Genomic DNA, 23,593 nt, shown 5'->3' with positions numbered 1-23,593 from the left:
TCTTACCCACATTCAGTGGTAACAAGAGTCTTCCCCCATGCTGCATGTCAAAGGAGATCAAGTGAAGAACCTGGACTTCTACTCCTAGCTAACACAAAAAAGATGGCACTCCTCTATCCCCAAGGAGCAGTGAGAGAGGACACCTGCTATAACATAAGATTTAAATAAGATCCAGAGTCCCATAACATAATACCGAAAATGTCCAGGTTTCAACTGAAAAATCACCCTTCATATCAAGAACCAGAAAAATCCCAACTTAAATGGGAAAAAGACAATGAACAGATGGTAACAACAGGATGACAGGAATGTCAGAATTATCTGATAAGGATTTTAAAGCAGCCATCATAAAAAAATGCTGCAATGAGCAGTTATAAACATGTTTATAAACAAATGAAAAATTAGAATTTCTCAGTAAAGAAATACAAGACATAAAAAAGAAACAAAAATTTTAGAACTGAAACATACAACCGAAATAAAAACTTGATGGACAAGCTCAATAGCAAAATGGGGACAACAGAAAGAATCAGTGAATTAGAAGATAAGAAATATACAATATGGGACCTGTGGGACTAAAACAAAAGATCTAATATTTGTGTGACTGGAGTCCAAGAAAAAGAGAAAGAAGGTGAAGCTAAAAAAGATAAGCCCAAAGAAACCACACCAAGACATATCATAATTAAACTTCTGAAAACTAAAAGAGAAAGAAAAAAAATCTTGAAAAGTGCAATGGGCAAAACAATTCAAGTAACAGATTTGTCTTCATAAACCATGGAGGCCAGAAGGAAATCGTATGACATTTTTCAAGTATTACAAGAAAAATAACTGTCAACCCAGGATACTATAAACAATGAAAATATCCTTCATGAATGAAGTGGAAATCAAGACATTCTCAGATGAAGGGAAAACTAAGAGAATTTGTTATCATATACCTATCCTAAAAGAATGGCTAAAGAAATTACCTAAACAGAAAGGAAATAATACAAGAAAAAACTCTGGAACATTGGGGAAAAAGCAACAAAGAGCAAAAATACAGTAAGTACAATAGATGTTCCTTCTCTTGATTTTCCTCAATTATGTTTTAAGGTTAAAGTAAATATTATAATACTGATGTGGGTAGAGGAATTGTTTAAGACAATGTTAATACAAGTATTTAAGATAATTATATTATAAAAGGTGAGACAAAAAGGGAGGTAAAGTTTCTACACTTCCCTTGAATTAGTAAAAGAAGAGTAAGTCACACGCCACAGGAGTTCACAAAGTGACCTGTGACACCACCTGTTCCAGCCAAGCCCAGGGATTGATTCAAATAATGGCAGATCTCAGTCAACCTAAAAGTCGCATAGGAGGCCAGCCTGGGCCAGGAGCTGACTTTTGGGTTTTAGGCTGCCCACCAGCAAGTATAAGGATCATCTGCAGATCAGAAAGTCTAGTGCTACTAAATTAAAAATGAACTCTGTCTTTTAACAGCTCTGGGAGTTCAAATTCCTCATCTTTTAAAAAATTCTACGATTTCAACATAATAATCTCAAAGGATCCTTCCAGTCTATGATCCTTCTAAAATTGCACAATTATCTATCTGTGTCATAGAATACCAACCACTATTTTAAAAATCCACCATGAATTTCTTTTTAAAAATTATTTGTTTCTTAGGCTCTAGAAATCAACATGGTATAATCTGTGCATGTGAGCTATAGATATGTGTCTACTAAAACTTGATAATAAGATTGGCCACTGACTATCCACTGAGAGTTAAACTGTGATTTAAATAATAGATAAGACATATGCAAAACCCCTTAAAGAGACAGAATGGTTTCTAGGCTTCCAGCAAAATAAAATTCTAATGAGACTAAACATAATTAATTATCCTACCTAAAAAGAAATATTTAAGTCAGAAGTTTATGATAAATAAACACACATTAAGTTCAATACATATATATTAAGCACTGGATACGAGGGGGTGCAAAAGTAGTCCCCATTGAACTACCCTTTTTTTATATGAAATATTTCAAAATGAAATATGTTGAAAATATTTCAAAATAACTGTTTTAATTACTTAATTTTTTCAATTTTTATTGTGGAAAAATATACATAAAATTTATCATCTTAATTAATTTTTGAAAGATAATACTTGCACATAACTCAAATCTCTAAAGTCTCATAAAAAGTATTCAGTGTCTCCATCCCACTCTTGCCTCTCATCTATACAGTTAGTTGCCTTTTTTGGAGCCCAGTTTCTTGCTTATTTTTCCAGAAATACTCTATTATAAGCATTGACATATGTATATATGTGTATGTCTATAGGTATTGTGAACTAAAAATAAAATCCTAAGCCCTCTGCTAACTGAATGGACCCCTCTCAGCCAACAGGACCCCAGAAACCTCTTAAAACTGAGTTCCCAGCCATGATGGAATGGGAGAGATAAAGCATAATTACATGCATATGATTTGCCTTCATAAATATTCATGACTACTACTATAGCTTATTAAGCATGTATATTTGACCACCCCAATCATTATAAAACTGCCTTTTGTCTCTTCTTTATGGCATTTGTGCTTAGTTTCTGGCCAGGGCTTAGCTTCCCAACCTGCTGGAATGGCTGTCCAGCAGTTGCTACCCTCTATGAGAAATAAAACTCTCCTTTTTCAAAAGTATAAACCTTGTTATTTTTTTTTAGTTAACAGTATATTTTTCCAGTCACTCCTCAATGGATCTCAGATTGTTTCCAATTTGTTGACAGATATTTAGGTTCTTTCCAATCTTTTTACTATTGCAATGTTCTATGAATATTTTTATACATATGTCATTTCACACATGGTTAAATCTTTCTATAGAATAAATTCCTAGAAGTGTAATTTCTGGGTCAAAGAATATTTTTATTTTAGATAGATATTGCTAAATTGGTTTCCATGGAGATTAACTTAAATTTTCATAACAACAAGCATTATATTTAAGAGTCTATTTTCCATACCCCTCAAGAAATCCTTTTTTAAAAACGGCACCTTGGGAAGTCACTTTTTACAAGAATCATGTTTTGAATCCTTTTGTCATTTCACAGTAAGAACCATTTTGCAAATATCAAGTTTTGTTAAATGTGAGACATACTATCAGCTGAGAATTCTGAGGCAATTCTGTTGGGAAAATAAAGGTTCATGAAGTCCCATTATAAACATTAAATTATTTTAATTTGCATTAAATTTCAAGGCAGATTTAAAAAAACCTCCTGACATTCTGGTTACAAAGTCTATTTGTACCAGGGATACTGCAACTCTTCATTTAGGTAATCTTGTAACTTGTATTTACAACATGTGATAACTTTTTTAGGAGTTCAGGGATCTTATACTTACATATCTTACAGTGGAGCAAAAAGTCAAAGGAAAAATGAGTTAAGGAACATAAGAAAAAACCATGAGAAATAGTAACTACAAAACTCATTTCTGAAATGAGAACCCTTTGCAAATTTTGCCTTAAAACAATGTTGGGAGAAATAGCTAACAAAAAAAAAAAAGAAGGAAAAAGAAGAAGGGAGGGGAAGGGAGGGGAGGGGAAGGGAAGGGAAGGGAAGGGAAGGGAAGGGAAGGGAAGGGAAGGGAAGGGAAGGGAAGGGAAGGGAAGGGAAGAAGGAAAAAAGGAAAGGAAAGGAAAAGAAAAGAGGGGAGGGAGGGAGAGAGAAAGAAAGAGGAAAGAGAAAAAAGAAAAAAGTAGAAGACTGAACCTCGAAAACAGAAAATGAGACAAAGACAATATACAGAAGAATGATATTGGGGGGGGGGGGGCGTGTGTGTGTGTGTGTGTGTGTGTGTGTGTGTGTGTGTGTGTGTGTGTGTGTGTGTGTGTGTGTGTGTGTGTGTGTGTGTGTGTGTGTGTGTGTGTGTGTGTGTGTGTGTGTGTGTGTGTGTGTGTGTGTGTGTGTGTGTGTGTGTGTGTGTGTGTGTGTGTGTGTGTGTGTGTGTGTGTGTGTGTGTGTAACAATCTTTATTTCCTGGGATGGTTTACATCTTTAGTTATGAAACTCTTAGCAATTCTGGCAAATGTCAGAAAGCTAAAAGTTATGAAGAAAATACCCTTCCCTTAAAGGCAAAAGCACTGACCTGTAAAAGTTGTGTTGCAGTAGCTCTCTGCTCAGGATTCTTCACTAAGCACTTTTTAACAAAATCGGTGAAATCATCAGACCAAAGTTCTGGCTTCCTGAATGTTGGTGGTGGATTTGTGGGAATCATAAAAATAGCCTAGTAAAAATGAAATATCCAAGAGACATGGTAAGAATCACAACAGCACAATCAGACAAACAAATCTCTTTATCTTTTTATCAGACTCTAAATCTGGAAAACAAATTTAAGTTGTTCTAGGATTTCCAGTAAGACTGCAATTCCGGAAGCAAGTCCATCTGCTACTAATGTAATCATTTCCCATTAAATTTCCTCTATTTAAATTGTAGCTCATTGAGCACATCATTTTTTATTTTATCTATTATTTTTTATCAATCCTAAAGAAGACTGCATTTCTGACCCTTTACCAAACTAAGGACTTACCCTTGTTAAACAGATATATTCCCAAATTTTGCTACTGCATGCCAGATTTACTTATTTCAGTTTTATATAAGTACTACTGCTCAAAATGGCTAATAGCAGCAGTCTACTTTGCTTCTGCAAGCCAGAAAATTTAAGTATAAATAAAATCACTACTGTAATTTGAAATAATGCTTGGTATTTCTCTTTTTAAATATATGAGTCAGGATTCCAAATAAAAAGTTTTATAGGCAATATACCATTTTAATTTATTGCTAATGATTTAGTGCTAATAATTTAATAGTAACAATGCATTCAGTTAGCTCAAAATTCAAAAGCCATAAAAAGTCTCCATCTCATCTCTGTTCTCCTAGCCAGTCACCCTTTTTAACCAAAAGAATTAATCCCTAATGTTCTTAAGAAATCACTCTATGTAATGAATTATCTCCTCTCCTGAACATCTGGAATAGTTCCTGGTAAAATACCACCACTACAACATTATTTTCTTTGAAAAGATATAAAAGACATAAAAACAATAAAATTGAAACAAATGTATTAACACTTGATAAATACAGGCTATTATTATTTTTATTTCCACATAAAAAAGACAAAAGGCAAACAAGCAATTGACAAAGATTTTACAAAGCAAAAGCAAAATGAATTAAGCTATGTTATAACTAACTGTAGTTTAACAGGTAAGTTTATATAATTACATAATCAACACATAGGTGAGATGATGAAAAAATGACTTTTTAGTAATCTTAATCAATATATACACATGTACCATACATTCACAGTCCTCTCAAATGTATACCTAGGAGAATAGCATCAAAAAATTCCCTTTCTAGGCTGCAGAATGCTCTGACTTTCCAGGAAAAAGGCATCTGTCTCTGTTCTCTCCTTACTTTTTCACCTGGCTTTTGGTGGTCCTCTCTGGTCATGTGCAAATAAATTTATGTACATTAATTTATGCCCATTCTCCTTAATGCATGAAGAGGATAAAGATGGTAATACAACAATAATACTTAGAAATTAAGTTTTTTACCATTGAAAAAGACTAGCCATGTTTAGTTTTTAAATTTTAGTTTAAATTTTTAAACTAGCTATGTTTAAAAATTCTGTTCCTATATGGAGAAAACACCAATACTGCAGAAAAAGTAATAAAGATAATATATTCTGGGGATATCTATTTTAATGCATTCCTTACATAAAAGTGTTCTATTCTCCACTGAATTTTTATTAACTGATTAAAAGCCATTCATAGGTATCTTAGAATCATAGAATATCCACAATTAAAGATATAGGACAGATCATTAGGTCCATCACTTCAATTTTACAGAAAAGAAATGTAAAGCCCAGAGAGGTTAAGCAAGTTAAAAACAAAATTTCAGACCTACAAAAGGCCCTTCATTTAAAAGATTAGCAAAATATTCTAATGCTTCTAATATGTTTCAAGAAGTAAGAAGGTAAAATACAAAACAAAGTGGATTACTAAATCTAAAAAAATACCTAGCAAGAGGATAGAAGAGATGATAAATGATGATTCTATTTTCAATGTATAGATCTACCAAGTTCTTCCTTTTATTTCCAAGTGGGAAAGAAAGCATAAACAAGTTTTAAGCTTTTAGGATAAGCAGTGACAGGAAAGATCTTAAAACCTACAATCACAACTATGACAGTCAATAAAGTTGAAAATCATTCAATCAAACATGAAAGACCATTCAATAAGGAAAAGATAGTCTTTTCAACAAATGATGTTGGGAATACTGGATATCCACATGCAAAACAAAAAAAAAGTGAATGGATGCTTATGCTACAACATATATAAAAATTAACTCAAAATGATCAAAAACCTAACTATAAAAGCTAAAACTATGAACTCTTAGAAGAAAGCACAGGGGGAAAGCTTTTATGACATTGAATTTGGCAATGATTTCTTCGGTATTAACAACAAAAGTCCAGGCAATTAAAAAAAAAAAAGATAAACTGGACTTCTTCAAAATTAAAAACCTTTGTGCATCAAAGGACACTATTAACATACTGAAAAGACAACCCACAGAATGAAGAAAAATATTTACAAATCATATCTGATAGTAGTTGATTTCTAGAATAAAGAAATCCTACAACTCAACAATAAAAACACAAACATTACCATTAAAAATGGACAAAAGGCTTAAACAGACATTTCTCCAAAGAAGATCCACAAATGCCAAAAAGCACATGAAAAGAGACTCAATATCACTAGTTACTAGGGAAATGTACATAAAAACCACAAAAAGATAGCATTTCATACCCATTAAAATATCTATTATGGGGGGAGGGAGAAAGAAGGGAAGGAAAGAAGGAAAAGAAAAGGAAAGAGAAAAACAGAAAGAAAGAGAAAGAAAAAAATAACAAGTGTTGGCAAAGATGTGGAGCAACTGGACCCCTTGAGCACTGTGGAAAAAAATGTAAAATGATACAGTCACTATGAAAATCAGTATGGCAATTCCTCAAAAAATTAAACATAAAATTACCATATGATCCTCTAATTCCACTTCTGGATATATACCTCAAAAGAATTAAAAGCAGAGACTTGAACAGATATTTATATACCCATGTTTATATTAACAGCAGCATTATTCACAATAAAAAAGTAGAAGCAACCCATGTATCCATTGACAGATAAATGGATCAACAAAATGTGGTTTATATATACAATGGAATATTTTTCAACCTCAAAAAGGAAGAAAATTTTGACATATGCTACAACATGGATGAACCCTGAAGACACTGAGTGAAATAAGCCAGTCACAAAAAGACAGATATTATATGATTCCTCTTATATGAGGACCTAGAGCAGTCAAATTCTTACAGAGAGTAGAATGATGGTTGCCAGGAGCTGGGGGAAAGGGACAATGGGGATTCAGCATTTAATGGGCATTAAGTTTAGCTGGGAAAGATGAAAAAGTTCTGGAGACGGACAGTGGTGATTATTGCACAGTAATATGAATGTACTTGATTCCACAGAACTATACACTTAAAAATGGTTAAAACAGTGAGTTTTATGTTATATATATTTTACCATAAAAAATATGAGGGAAAATACAAAGTAATAATCAAGTTCAATAATACTTGTTGAGTGCCTACTCTACAGAGCATGGTATTAGGCATTATATACTCAAAGACACAGCAAGAACAAAGTTACTATCCTTAAGAAACTTACTACCTACTCTGGTGATGAAAGGACAAACAGTAAAAGATTTAAAAAATAGTACAATAATAGAAGAAGAAATGATATAAGGCATAAATAAGAGAGATCACTCCCATTAGAAGAAACAGCATAAGGAAAAGAAGAGAGGGGAGTAAGGCTGTGGAGAGGAGCAGAAAGCAAGTAGATTTATTATGTAACTGATTAGGGAAAGATAAGATTAGAAAGAATAGAGGACATGGAGTTCCACCCTAAATGTTTCGTCTGCAAGAAGGTATACAACTGAAAGAAGTTTTTTTCTGGGGTGTGTGTGTTTGTTTTTGTTTTTAATCAAGAGTATGTTTATGACCCAAGAAATAGATTTAAAAACAAACAAAACCTGGAGGCATCCAAAATATGGAATACGAAAGTCAGTTAGGGGCTAGTGTAGATATCCCAACATGAATAACAAAAAGTACAAACTAGGATGGTATCTACCGAAATGAAATGGAAAAAATGAGGCGTGAGATACGTCAAAGAAGAACCAAGAGTATGCTAACGATATTATTTGGGAGTGGTAGAAAAAAGAAGAATGAAAGATTATTCCAGAATTTAAGAAATAAAAAATAGACACCTTAATTGCAAGGCACTCACTATATAATTCTTTTGAATGCCCTCAGAATATGCAGCCATTTAGTACAATGTGTTCTCACTGGTTTCTGTAACTTGGAAAGTGATCCAAAAAACTTTCTGCGGACACAGCAGTGAAGACTCAATATCCAAGTTTGCTGATTCTAGGGTGAGAGTTAATCTATCAGTATACGCATCTTCTCTCAAAAGGGGCAAATCCTTTAATAGATGATAACACTTTTACACATCTTACATCATATTATACATATTATATCTATGTTAGTCCTTCAAAAGCAGCACAGCCAGTATGACAAAACAGTAAGCATCTTTCAATCAAGCAAGTATTTATAAAACATTTTTATATGTTCAGAACAATGCTATAATTTAGATGTAACAAGGTGACAGGCCAAGTGCTAGGGGACATATTTTATTAAGACAACATCAAGCTCACATTCCTACAAGGTAAGAATCTGTGATAATTAAGCTGATTTAAACCAACTGGGGTGTATGTTCTCCCTTTTGCATGGGCCCCATGTAGCCTGGCTTAATTATCTACTTTATCTCATGATCCCTTTAAGTATCTGAGTATGTATTATAGATTTTAAAATAGGATACATATCTCAGATCCACAGAGCTCACAGTCAACTTGTGGAGGGAAAAAAATGCATATGAAACAAATAGCAAACAATAGAGTACCAGACAATGAAATCCTGTCTGTAAACAACATAATTAATCTCAGACAGCTCCATAGTTGAGGCAGAACAAATGCGGTTAACAGCAGCTGCTGGAAAAGGCACACAAAACCACCTGCTACTTCAAATTAGAGAATAAAAGTAAATTTGAACTCTCATCTCTGCAAAACAGTTCAAAGGACCTACATAAGCCCCTATAGAGACCGACCTCAAATTGCAGGTAAATGACACTAGATTGTCTAGATAAATGTTGTTCATCTATACTTCTGTTTCAAATTGGTGAATAACAACTCAGTGATTTGTGTCCTTGAAGCTAATGCTCTCCTTTGAACTTTGAGCCAGTGAGCTGCTGTCTTATCTTCGGATAATCTTAACATATAAGGCTCACCTCAGCAGTAGCTATTAGAAACCCAAGGATAAAAAGCTTAACACTAACTGTTATTTACCCAGTACTATCATAAAGTTAACTTAAAATGTCACATCCTACTCTTAAACAAGCATTGAACAAGCATGAACACTAAGCACACCATTCAAACAAATAAGTCTTAACGTATGATTTACCAAAATGTCTCCAGGAAAACTACTATACCTTTCATTTCCATTTTTTAAGGTTGGATAATCAAAAACACACTAATAGATTTTCTGAGAGACTATACTGTGTTCAATGGATTTAACCTAACCACAAGTCACAGAGGATCCTCTTAAGAATCTCCAGGTTTTGTATTAGTTGATTAGGTAATAGGCCCCCATTGTAGAAAGTTTTGGCAATCAGTGGCGAGCCTTACACTAACAATTCACTCCCCTGCCACCAACCAAATCACACTAACACACATTATAGCCATATAATTTATCTTATCTCTAACACCATTTTGACTGAAGAATGTTAGTACAATAAAATGATTATCCTTGTGTTTGTTTCTACACAGTGTGTTGCTTAACTACATATTGAACCTCTGTTTAAGTTTTAAAAAGAACTTCCCTGATCACTAGTAGTCTTAAGAAGCCAAGAAATACAGGTGCTTCAAAACAACTAATCATCTTCATAACTGGAATTTCATGCCTTAGACTCTAGAAGTACCCAGATGTGGAAAGACCTGGAAATGACAAGCTACAATGCCTAAACTTTATAATCTCAGTGGAATGAGTCAACACATGTCTAAAGCTAAGGCAGCTGGATTTGTGAAAGTAAAGAAACGATGAGCATGACAGGGTAACACAAAAATCCATGCCACTATTTAAGAACTTGAGGTATATAAGCAAAAGGTTATCTCTGCAACAAATGAATGAGATAAGGACGAGAAACACTTTACAAAACTACAAAGAACTAAACAAATATAACTATTTCCTGATAACAAACATAAATATATAGGTAATAAGCTAGTAACTAAAATAAAAAATAATTTCTGAAAGGAAAAATAGTAATAATACTAATTTATAAAAGACCACTACAAATAAGAGAGCAAACAGTACAGTGGAATGAGACCAACACTGGATCTGAGTCAGAAAAACGGGCTTGAGTTCTAAATCACTCCCTGATTGCGCAACCTCAGTTATTTTGTTTTTTTGTTTTTGTTTTTTTCATGTAAGCAAGGAGGTTGCAATGTTTATCAGGTGCCTCTTTGGGTATAAAAGACTCCAGCATTCTAACTGCCTAGCAATCCAAAAGTAGAATTCCAGCTAGACAAATATTAAATTCTGGTTACAAGGGAGATGGAGATGGGGAAGGAGAAGAAAGGATAACAGAAGGCCTTCTACATAGTAACATAAAAATGCAAATCTACATTTTTATCATTCCTCCTTTAAAAACAAATATGAAACACATAGAAATTTTGAAGAAAACAGTAAAATCTAAAGTGAACCTTGCTCCTACAGTACAATTTCTACAGTAAGTACAAGGTTAAAGTACTAGGAGCATAAACTCACAATTCACTCCAGCTCTAGTCAGAGGAACTTCAGTAATCATTAATCTGGCCAATAAAGACCAATTTGCCAACCTGGAAACCAAATTAAGGGAGAGGGTACAGTTGGTGCCTTGGCAGTACAAAGTGAATAAGAGAACCAGCTCCAGAGGTCAGAACCAGCTCTAGATGGCACCGGGCACAATAACAGCACCATTATTAGTAGCTATCTAACCTATTTAACTACTCCATACCTCTGTTGCCACATCTTCACATGGGAATATTAAGGTTGTTTTGAATCTGAAATAAATTAATACATGTAAAATAGACCAGCACCTGCCACAATTTTAAATACTCAATAATGTAAGCTATTATTAACCTAATTTTATAACTGTGGCTCACAAAAGTAAACTAGCTTATTCAGGATCACACAGCTAGTAAAGTGGCTATCAAAGTAAGAACTCAGGTTTATTTGACTCCTTAGCATACGTGATACCTCTGTGTTTGTATTAAATTCCTGCCACAAATAATTCTAAGATAAAGGCTCTGTTACATATATTCAGCCTTCAGAAAAGAAAATGGGAAAGTATTTGTATAAAGAAATTATACTGTCTCTAACAGTGGAAAACTGAAAACAAAAAATGTAGAACTGAGAAATGACTAATTACTATAGATCAATAAAATAGAGTAACATATTGCCATAAAAGGTGACAAATGTGTGAATTACAAAACCACAAAGAAAGGTTTTAAAAAGTGAAAGTGAGAAAGTAAAACAACAGTAAATAATGATTACCTTTACATAAAAATGACAAGTTTGCAGAATAAAGGTTGAAAGATGGAACATAATCACAAAAATTCAAACTTTTAATTCAAAACAGCCACTTTTGTGCATAAATTCCTTTTAATTTTTTTTACTGTAATAGATTTTAAATTTTTTTTAACTTTCAAAAATCTTATTTGCAATTGCAAAGGCTTCATTTAACACCAACCCTTAAGTTGTTGCCTATTCCAGTCTGCCTCTACAACCACCACTCAAGCATGCACAATTTAAATCTCAACACCCTCCACTGCTTCCACTTAAACCTTAACCATCTTTCAAGATTGAAATATAATGTCCCTTTAGTACAATTCAACAACATTCATAAAAAAACATAGCTGTAGAGGAAATCAAAAGTGAACAAGAGCCAATACTTAAGAGACTTTACCATAAATTCCATTCTCTCAGATCCTCCAAATTAAAAGTCCTATCATCAGTTTAACTTTTTAAATTAAGCATATAAAATGTACCCATACCTGCAATATAAGAATTTCAAGAAGTTTAGAGTCTAATGGGATAGGACAATGCATATCAGATCATTTCAGTAAAAGACTATAAGTGCTCAAATAGATGTGAGCAATGGGCATTATAAGATGACTTAGCCCTGGTGGCTGTTTAAGGAAAAGATGAAATTTAACCTGAGTCCTAAAGAATGAATGAGTTAGTGAAGCATAGAAAAGAGATCAGAATGTTCAAACGTATAAGGTCTGAAATACCATGGAGTCTCTGAGAGAAACTGATTTATTTCAGATGTAGGGCCGGGAAATTACAAGGTGAGCCTAAAGCATCTTATTGCCTATAAATCACTCAAAGACTAAGTGGGCCATGTCAAAAGACATTCAGAACCTATAGAAATTAGTTCTACCCATTAAAGATTCTGATTTAATTGATCTAGGGTGAGGACCAGGCACAATATTTTTTTATATCTCCCAAATAGTTATAATGTGCAACCAACATTGAGAACCACTAGTCTTTTCAGGTTTTTTAGGTTTAGATTTATTTATTTATTTATCAAAATATTAAGGGGGTACAAATGTTTTTGTTACATGGATACCTTGTATAATGCTTAAGTCAGGGCTTTTAGTGTGCCCATCACCAGAACAGTATTCATTGTACCTGATAAGTAAGTTATTACCCTTCATTCCCTCCTTCCCTTCCCCTTCTCAGATTCCAATGACCTTTACATCTCCTTGTGCCTGTGTATGCCCATTGTTTAGCTCCCAATTATTAGAGCACACATGTGATGTCTGGTTTTCCATTCCTGAGATACTTCACTTAGGATAATGGTCTCCAGTTCCAACCAAGTTGCTGCAAAAGACATTATTTTATTTCTTTTTATGGCTGAGTACTACTCATGGAGTACCATGATGTACTACTCAACCACAACAAACAATGGTGATCTATCATCTCTTGTATTATCTTGGATAGAGGTGGAGCCCATTCTACTAAGGAAGTAGCACAAGAATGGAAAAACAAGCACCACATGTACTCACCATTAAATTGTTATTAATTGAACAACACTTATGTGCACATATAGTAGTGACATTCATGGGGTGTTGGGCAGATGGGAGGTGGGTGGAGGGGATGGGTATATTCACACCTAATGAGTGTGGCGTGCACCATCTGCAGGATGGACACACTTGAAGCTCTGATTCGGGCAGGGCCAAGGCAATATATGTAACCTAAACATTTGTACATCTATAATATGCTAAAATTAAAAAAAAGAAAAAAAAAGGGTGATTCCATTTAACCCTTAGGGAAGAAAGCCTAATGGCAGTTGAGGGAGGTGGGTATAAGGAGGCATGTCTGACCTCCCATCCCACCATGGCCAAGAACTCAGTTTTAAGGTTTCTCTGGGGTCCTCTTGGCCAACAGTAAGGTCCAGTCAGTTGGGGAACTTAGGATTTTAGTTTTATTTCTCATACTAAAAGTATAAAGGCAATAATGGGTAAAACTACTGGCACCCTGGCACCAATAAAGCAGGGGAACCAAACTGTAAATATTCTTCATTGCCATACATTCACAATAAAAAGAAAAAAGCAAAAAATAAACAAAAAAGTCATTTTTTACTAAGAATATCCTTGATTTAAAAATTCATTTTATTGAATCTTGATATTTGAGTACACATCTTTTTAGCACTCTATGTGATAAAATGGGAAGTATGCATAAACTTCGTCTGTGCATATCAAAGTACAATGGTTGTCTCAAGGAAAATTTTGTGTGATTAAGTTGCAAGCTGAACCACAGGTTTTTTCAGGAAATATCTTTTTTATTTGAAAGAAAGACTGATATACAAACTTTGATTATTCAGATTTGGATATATGGCAGAAATTTTCTCAGAAATGAATCAAGTGGGACTATCACATCAAGAAAACACAAATGGTTTTTGATACCAATGATAAAATTCAAGCTTTCAAGTGAAAAGTCAAATTTTCAAAAAAATCTGTCCGCCACCATGAACTTAACAGTGTCCCAATACTTAGAAACTTTTCTGATGAGATTGGTAGTGATACTGACAAATGTGACTTTTTCATACTGTATATTATGTCAAAATTTGAAAGATCTACAGAATCTAGTGAATCAATATTTTTCAAATGACAAATTGGAATAATCATGGATAAGTAAAGATAGATTCAAAGTACAAGACAGAAAAATGGATTTTAATGTAACAAAATAGTCAATTTACTACTATGATTTCAGATTCCAATATTAGAATTAACCTTTAAAAATACAACTGTTGAGTTTTGGTGTAATATCAAAGAAGAATATTCATAATTATAAGAGAAAAACACTAGAATACTGATATCCTTATTCAACCATATATTAATATCTTTGTTAGGACAGATTTTTTTTCATACACTTCAATCAAAATGTGTTATAACAAAATGAGTACAAAAACTATTTTCTATTAAGCCATCCACTCATTACATTTTTGGGGAGGAAAATACTAATTTTTCATAAATATATATTACTTATGTTAAAATGTAGTAGAATTACTTTTAAATGAATTAATAAATATACATTTTAACTTTCTCACTTTTAATTTTTAATATAATATTGATAAAATTCACATACACAAAAACTCTTAGGTCATTCGTTTTTAAGAGGGGAAAGGAATACTCACACCAAAAGGTCTTGAAAACAGTATTCTACAAGGAATGCAAATTACATAAACTGACAGGACTTGTTTTGTTTTACAATGTGTCCTTCTAATCTTTATTATGTTTAGATACTTTTCCATACATTTAAAATGCCAACATAGATATGATTTGGTATATGATATTTTTTTCTAAGTAATTCTATTTTGTTATGCCTGAAAAAAATGATGAAGGGACATGGCATAAGACAATAAAAGGGCATCTGGAGAAATGAAATTGGTAGTATGCCTCCAGTTCTGTCCAAAATGCCTTTGACCACTAGAAAAAATATCTGGTCCTTGCAATAAATAAATTCATAAGGTAAACATGGATGAACATAACTTGATGACTGCAGTGAATAAGATCATCCAACTAACTGCTTTATTCTAATAACCAGGTTCACCTGGCAGACTTCTGACCAAAATTTGGGTTCCTACATAAAACTGACTTCAGAAGAGAATATGATGATTAGCTTCAGAGTTAAATATCTATTTTTAAAGTAACAAATTGGAATTTTGGTTTGTATACCAATGAACTTGGTTAATTTAACTCCACCCTGTGAGACAGTTGCATATTTATTATACCGATAGATCAGGTTTGAAATGATAAATGCTACTCTTTGGGATCTTGTCTGGGTAGGCACTGACCTTCCTTAGACAACACACAACTTTCCTGAAAGCATTATGTTCATACTACATCACTGATGACTGAAATTTCTACATTGGCAAAAAAAGAAGAGCCCTACTAATGAAAAAGCAGATTAAGCTATATACGTCAGAATAATGTAAAGAGAATGAAGCTTTACGAAGAGTAGTACATAAAATCAATTAAAAAAATTTGTGGAGACGGCTCCCGCTATCACTGCGGCTCGCTTGTGCCCTGGTGCCTCGCAGCTTGTGCCCTGGTGCCTCGCAGAAGCTGCCCCTTCTCGGGGGTCATAATGGGCAGCAAGATGGCGTCTGCCAGCAGAGTCATCCAGTCAAGCCACACACTCCATTAATAAGATTTCCTGACAGAAGAGACAATCCTAAACCCAATGTATCAGAAGCTTTGAGATCAGCAGGGCTACCGTCTCACTCTTCTGCAATTTCCCAGCATTCTAAGGGAAGTAAATCATCAGATTTGCTGATGTATCAGGGTCCACCAGACACTACAGAAATAATAAAAACATTGCCTCAGAAATATAGAAGGAAACTTGTGTCTCAAGAAGAAATTGAATTTATCCAACGTGGAGATCCAAAGTAATCACTGTGGCTGCTATTTGTCATCAGACAAAAAAGAATTACCTTTACAATAAATGACTTCTAAAGTGAAAAATGACAAATTGTGTATTAAGCAACTTTAATAAATATTCTATAAAAAATGAGATATAGAAAATTTAGATGGACACTTGTATCTCCTAAGTTATGTATCTTGGTCAGCTTTTCCACAAGCTTACCTAATTAATTGTATATATACTTTATACTTATTAAAGTATACATTTTTAAATGTTAGAAAAAAAATTTGTGGAAAAAATCAATAGTATTTAAAAATCTTAAATAAGTTTGGAGATAAGACCTTTTAATGCTTAATTTTAGAGTAATAGTAGGCATTTTCAACAGTATAATACCTCCTCAAAAACGGAGTATAGTTTGGTTGCCATTATAAGCCTTGAAATTTTTATCTCAGCTATTTACATAAAGTATCTCACCTGGAATATGGTACAATATATACTTTGCTTTAGTAGTAACCATAAATAATGGACCATAAACATTTATACATTATAGAAGAAGAAAATGAAATGTAAGACTATGTAGAAAGAATACTGAAACAACAACTAAAAGTTTAGGAAAAATAGGAAGACAATACAAACACATCAATAAAACAGATTGAAAATTAAAGCTGATGAACTAATTGGCTTGCAGATCTGATCAAATTAAAAGGCTTTTGCACAGCCAAGGAAACTATCATTAGAGTGAATAGACAGCCTACAGAAGGGAGAAAATATTTTCTCTCTACACATGTGAAAAAGGGCTGATAACAAGAATCTATCTAGAACTTAAAAAAATCAACAAGAAAAAAATCAAACAACCCCATCAATAAATGGGCAAAGGAAATGAACAGAAACTTTTCAAAAGAAGACAGAATAATGGCCAGCAAACATATAAAAAAAATGTTCAACATCTCTAATCATTACAGAAATGCAAATCAAAACCACAATGAGATATCACCTAATCCCAGTGAGATTGGCCTCTATCAAAAAATCCCCAAACAACAAATGCTGGAGGGGATGTGGAGAGACAGGAAAACTCTTACGCTGCTGGTGAGACTGCAAATTAGTGCAACTTCAGTACATAAGAATATGGAGATACTTCGAAGAGCTAAAAATAGTAATAGCATTTGATCCAGCAATAGCACTATTAGGCATCTACCCAAACGAACAAAAGACAGTCTATAATAAAGACATCTGCATCCAAATGTTTATGGCAGTACAATTCACTATTGCAAGGATGTGGAAACAACCCAAGTGCCCGTCAATTCATGAGTGGATTATTAAAATTTGGTATATGTATACAATGGGATACTAATCAATTATAAGAAACGACAGTGATCTAGCAACTCTTATATTTTCTTGGGTAGAGCTTGAGCCCATTATCTGAAGTGAGGTATCACAAGATTGGGAGAATAGGCTCCACATCTACTCGCCGTCAAATTGGCACTGACTAATCAATACTATGGTGTTCACATGGTAGTAATATTCTTCAGGGATTAGGAGGTTGAGGGGGGTAAACTCACAACTAATGGACGTGGTGAGCATTGTTGAGGGGAAGGGCATGTCTCTAATCCTTGCTCGGGTGAGGCAAAGACATAAAATGTAACCAAAATGTTTGTACCCTCATAATATCCTGAAATAAAAATAAAAAATAAAAATAAAATAAGGGAAGCTAAAATGTTAGAAATAATTGATATATGTTAGCCAAACTAACTATATGCAATTTCAAAACAATTTCAGAAGCATGATGAAATCAAGAATCTAGAAGAAACTTTCATGATAAATTATTTTAGGAATAAAAAGGCAAAATTACATCAGAGCTTTAAAAGGCAAAAGGAGGAACCAATGTTCCCACTCAAAGGAACTATCCGAAACGTACAAAAATGTTTTAAAAAACAAACAATTACAAAATTGACAAAAAAATAAATTCTGAACAAAAGATTCATGAATTGTCACTTACTATGATCTAATCATAAGATTAGGTAAATAAATTAATCTTACTCATTAGCAGCTTTTGTATCATCTGGCAACAGTTCCGAAGTTCATGACTATGAACTACTATTAAAAGATCAGAATACTATATGCCACAGCAGTATTACCTGGTTTAATTCTACCGAAATGCAACAATAATTCAAGTCAATCCAAAGTAAATCAATAACATCTATACCTACTATCATGCTTGCTGTTACTATATGAGGATCCCAGGGCAAAAAAACATGGACCTCAGGTCTATGCCTTAACTACTTTCTATTCCCACCTCTGACCCCCAGCATACCCCAGCATACACATTTTAGCTCTATCCCAGTCCCCCCACCATCATATGCCAGCTTTCCACTAGCTGTCTCTTGTTCCACCATAGCTTGGTGCAGTCTGTCCTAAGGAAGACAATCCCAGAGAGGATGCCTACAGACTTCCTTTAGACAGGGAATTCTGGGATCCTGGGTATGCAGAGCATGATTTAGTAGGGAAAGCTACAGGCTCCGGCACAGGGATGTAGCACGCCCAGAGCAGGGCCAGAATGAGGACCCTTAAAAACATCTCTGGGCAAAGAAAGTCTCCAGTTACCAGGTCTAGTACCTATGAGTGACATGCCACCCTCAAAATTATCATTTGTCGTAAAATTACAATGATCAGAGTAAAAACCCAATGTCACAATATACCACCAAACTGCAAAGACTGGGTTACTATAGAATCTATGATAGTCAATCAAGTTATCAAAACATAGCAAAATGTAAAAAGGTAATACCCATTATAAAAAACATTCATTCAGCCTCCAATCCTATCTCATCAATGTGGTAAAACTTAGGCATATGTTTATAAAAGGCCTATGAACCCAAATTGATACAAAGAATTGGATTAGAGGTAAACAAGCAAAGATCAACATAGAGCTCCTGTAACTGAATTAAGATAAAACAATAAACTAGGTCAAAGATGACAACAATGTGATGCAGTAAATGAGGCTCTGGTCCAAGAACAATATAATGCCCATTACAGATCAATTTTAACAAAAAAACTATTAATAGAAATTAATGTAAATTATGATTAAGAAAAACTAAAGCTAAAATTAACAAAACATACATGAAGACAATAACAATTGAAATCTGAAAAGTCTATAATCAATAAAAAGACACACATACACATACATATATATATGAATTCTACAATCAGAAAGAAATAATAGATCTCAGAGATTCAACGTGAAATTCAGGAGTTAAATTTTAGAGGAAAAAAAAAATCTGTCAACATGGTCTCTCACCTGGACTAGGAAAAGAATGCTTTTAATCTACAGCCTTTGTCAAATGATTGCCAAATAAATAAATAAATCATCAGATTCTACCAAAGTTAGTGAAAATGATAAAAATATTCATGTATCAGCTTTTAATTCCATATTCTTTAAGAAAGTCTTATGATTCACAAGCAACCACCCAATTCCAAACCCTAGGCCAGTGGCTTTCAACACTTGCTATATATTAGAATCACCTGGAAAGCATTTTAAAATTACTGATTCCCTGGACCCAGCCCAAAGAATGTGGCCTGAAGTAGGCCTAGGTTGTTTGTTTGTTTGTCGCCCTAAATGAGTCTAAGGTGTACCCAGGGTCAAAAATTACTGTATAAAACAAAATGTATGGACCCAAAGATCTACTTCCAAACCTTCACTACATTTAGTACACTTTGGAGATACAGTAAAAACTTATCATTTTTAGAGACTGAGAGTTCACAAGTAAAAGAAGTGGAGAAACTATGAAAACTCACTAATTTTCAAGGGCCAGCTCTAGGCAACAACAACCAAACTGTTTTCCTTACATGTGCATGCACTTTCTCTCTCTCCCTCCCTTCCTCCCTTTCTCTCTCTCTCTCTCTCTCTTTCTCATATGACACATTTATTTCTATATATGTATGTAGGTCACTGTATTTTATCTAAAATTCAATCAATTAGAAAGTCATTGCCATTTAAAACCTGTGTGTAACTTCTGCTTCTAGGAAGATGGAGTAGATGTACTCTTCCCTATTCCTCCCATTAAATACAACCAAAAACCATGGATATTATGTATAAAGAAGCATAAGAAGATCTAAAAGATGGAGAGAGGAAGAATGGCTAGGGACCCTGGAGCCCAATGAACATCAGTGATGAGTCCCCTGGATTTTCTTTTTGACTCATATAGCCCAGACTCGGGCTGGGAAAAGCCAACAACCAGAAAAAGCCAATAAGTAAAAACAAAACAAAACCAACAAAAGCCTGATCTTACTAGCCAAAGGACTAAGAGCAGAGCAGCATGACAAGAAGAAAAGTTTAGGCAATTTCACTCCACTTCAGTCAAACACCATAGGAGGCAAAAAACAAAACAAAACACAAAACCCTGTAGTCCCCCTCCAATCATGCCAGAAATGCTCAGTGGACAGCCTAAACTTCCATCCCTCATGTGACTATAATGAGGCCCTACAATACTACTCCCCTGGGGGTGTGAGAAAAGACCAAGTAAGAAGCAGAGACTTTTCACGCCATTGGAGGCATTGGCAGTGGAGACTGTATTATAGAACCTGGACTTCCTCACCAAACTGGCAGTAATGAGGTATCTCTCCCCTTACCCACTAAGGAGGTCCAGAAAACAATCAAGACTTTTACTATCACCTAGTAATGTCACCCCCAAACAACAGAACTACATAGAATACAGAACCCCTACCCGCACCCAGCAGAAATGAGGAACCACTCCTGCCACACTTTGGATATCAACAGAGGCTAAGTGGGGAATCTGGACTTCAAACTCTACCTGGCAATAATGAGCCCTCTTCCTCTGCTAAAGCAAAGTCACAAAAGTCCAGCTAAAACAAAAGGTTTAAATAAGATCCAGAGTCTCAGAATATAACAGGAAAAAATGTCCAGTTTTCAACCAAAAATTACTCATCATACCAAGAACCAGAAAGGTTTTAAGGTGACTAAAAAAAAGGCAATCAACAAATGTCAACACCAAAAAGACAGAAATGTCATAATTATCTCACAAATATTTTAGAGCAGTCATGAGAAAAACGCTTCACTGAACAATTATGAAAATGGCTGAAAGAAATGTAAAGATAGAAAGCCTCAGCAAAGAATCAGAACATACAAAGAAGAACCAAATGTAAACTTTAGAACTGAAAATCACAATAATCAAAATAAAAAGCTCAGTAAATGGGTTCAACATCAGAAAAGAAGGACAGAGAAAAGAATCAATGAACTGGAAGAAAAAAACAATAAAATGCATACTGTATGTATAACAGAGAGAAAACAGACTAGGGAAAAAATGAACAGAGCCTCAGGGACCTATGGAACTAAAACAAAAGATCTAACATTCATGTCTTCGGAGTTCCAGGAAAGGAGAAAGAGAGTGAGCCTATAAAAAGTATTTGAAAATATAATGACTGAAAACTTCCCTAATTTGGCAAGAGACATAAACCTACAGGTTCAAAAAGCTGAACAATCCCCAAACAGGATAAACCTAAAGAAATTAATACCATGACACATCATGATTAAACTTATGAAAACTAAAGACAAAGAAAAAAAATCTTGAAAGCAGACAAAGAAAAATGATACCTTATAGTTGCCCTTACACAGAGAAAAAACAAAATGACATCAGAATTCTCATCAGAAACCATGGATATCAGAATACAGTGCCATAACATTTCTCAAGTGCTGAAATACAACAACTGTCAACCCAGAATATTATATCCAGTGAAAATATCCTTAATGAATGTGTGAAAAATCAAGACATTCTCAGATGAAGGAAAATTAAGAGAATTTGTCACCACAGGCCAACATTAAAAGAATGGTTAAAGCAAGTTCTCTACAGAAAGGAAAAACTAAAAGTAGAAAACTTGGACCATCAGGAAGGAAAAAGAATTTACTACTAGTAAGCGAAAACAGGGTAAATACATAGAATTTTCTTAAGTTTTCTTAAGTTTCTTAAGTTTTCTAAATTATTTTTTGACAGTTTAAGCAAAAATTATGACACTGATGTGGCTGTAAATGTATACAGAAAAAATATTTAAGACAATTAATACATGGGATAAAGTAAAAGGACATAAAGGGATGTAGAGTTTCTGCATTTCACCCAAACTGGTAAAATAATGATATCAATATATAGTAATATCTAAATCAACCACTAAAAAAGTTTCACAAAGAAATATGCTCATAAATACTATAGATAAATCAAAATAGAACTCTAAAAAAAATTCCAAGTAAACCACAAGAAGGGAAGAAAAAGAAAACAAAGAAAAAAACAAAGAAAACAAACAGAAAGCAAAATATAAAATGCAAGACTTAAGCCATAACATGAGTAATTACATTAAATGTAAATGGCCTATTTAGGCCTATTTATACGGGTTAAAAGGCAGAGACTGGAGAAGTGCATTAAAACACATGACCCAACTATATGTAGTCTATAAGAAATTCACTTTAAATATAACAATATAGGCATGATGAAAGTAAAATGGTAGAAAAAATATATCACGCAAACATTCATTAAAGGAAAGCAGAAGTGGCTACATTAATATAAGATAAAGTCAACTTCAGCAAAGAAAATTACCAGAGATAGCAAGGGATATTTTAGGTGGTGACAATATGTAGTCTACTAAGAAGAAATAACAATCCTAAATGTGTATGCACCAAACAAGCTGTAAAATATGTGAAGGAAAAACTGAAAATTGAAAAGATAAAGAGACAAATCCACCATTATAATTAGAGACTTCAACACCCTCTCACAACAATAACTAGACAAAAACTCAGAAAGGATATTGAAGAAATTAACAATATCATCAACCAATAAAACCTCACATTTATTTTAATAAAACACCACACTAAACAACAGCAGAATATACATTCTTTTCAAGTATTCATGAAACATATATCAAGAAAGAACATATCCTGGAACATAAAACATATTAATACATCAACAAATTTAAAATAATTGACATTACAGAGTCTCCAACCACAATGGAATCAAACTAGAAGTCAATAACAGAAAGATAACAGAAAAACAAAGCACTTGGACACTAAACAACACACTTTCAGTCAGGTGTGGTGGCTCACACCTGTAATCCTAGCACTCTGGGAGGCCGAGGCGGGTGGATTGTTTCAGCTCAGGAGTTCGAGACCAGCCTGAGCAAAAGCGAGACCCTGTCTCTACTAAAAAAATAGAAAGAAATTATATGGACAACTAAAAATATATATAGAAAAAATTAGCCAGCCATGGTGGCACATGCCTGTAGTCCCAGCTACTCAGGAGGCTGAGGCAGGAGGATTGCTTGAGCCCAGGAGTTTGAGGTTGCTGTGAGCTAGGCTGATGCCACAGCACTCTAGGCTGGGCAATAGAGTGAGACTCTGTCTCAAAAAAAAAAAAAATATATATATATATATAATTTTTTTATAAAAGAAAAAAAACACACTTTCAAATAGCCCATGGATCAAAAGGGAAATCCCAAGGGGAAAAAAATTAATAAATACACTAAACTGAATGAA

At 33.9% G+C, this 23,593-nt stretch overlaps 1 protein-coding gene and 1 pseudogene across 3 annotated transcripts in view; one reads left to right on the top strand and one right to left on the bottom strand.

Annotated features, from left to right (window-relative positions):
- The window catches only part of STK3 (serine/threonine kinase 3), a 277,013-nt gene that overhangs the window by 123,774 nt on the left and 129,646 nt on the right, over positions 1 to 23,593 (bottom strand). For all 3 annotated transcript variants that reach the window (XM_045560703.1, XM_045560704.1, XM_045560705.1), the window contains exon 7: positions 4,090 to 4,227. In XM_045560703.1, the coding sequence (XP_045416659.1) occupies positions 4,090 to 4,227 (138 nt within the window). The remainder of the gene's footprint in view (positions 1 to 4,089; positions 4,228 to 23,593) is intronic.
- On the top strand, positions 15,790 to 16,094 carry LOC123644562 (annotated as a pseudogene).

Source organism: Lemur catta, chromosome 9, assembly GCF_020740605.2.
Source record: "Lemur catta isolate mLemCat1 chromosome 9, mLemCat1.pri, whole genome shotgun sequence".
NCBI classification, from domain to species: domain Eukaryota; kingdom Metazoa; phylum Chordata; class Mammalia; order Primates; family Lemuridae; genus Lemur; species Lemur catta.
Note: the sequence above shows the minus strand (reverse complement) of the source record. Positions and strands in the feature narration are given on the sequence as shown.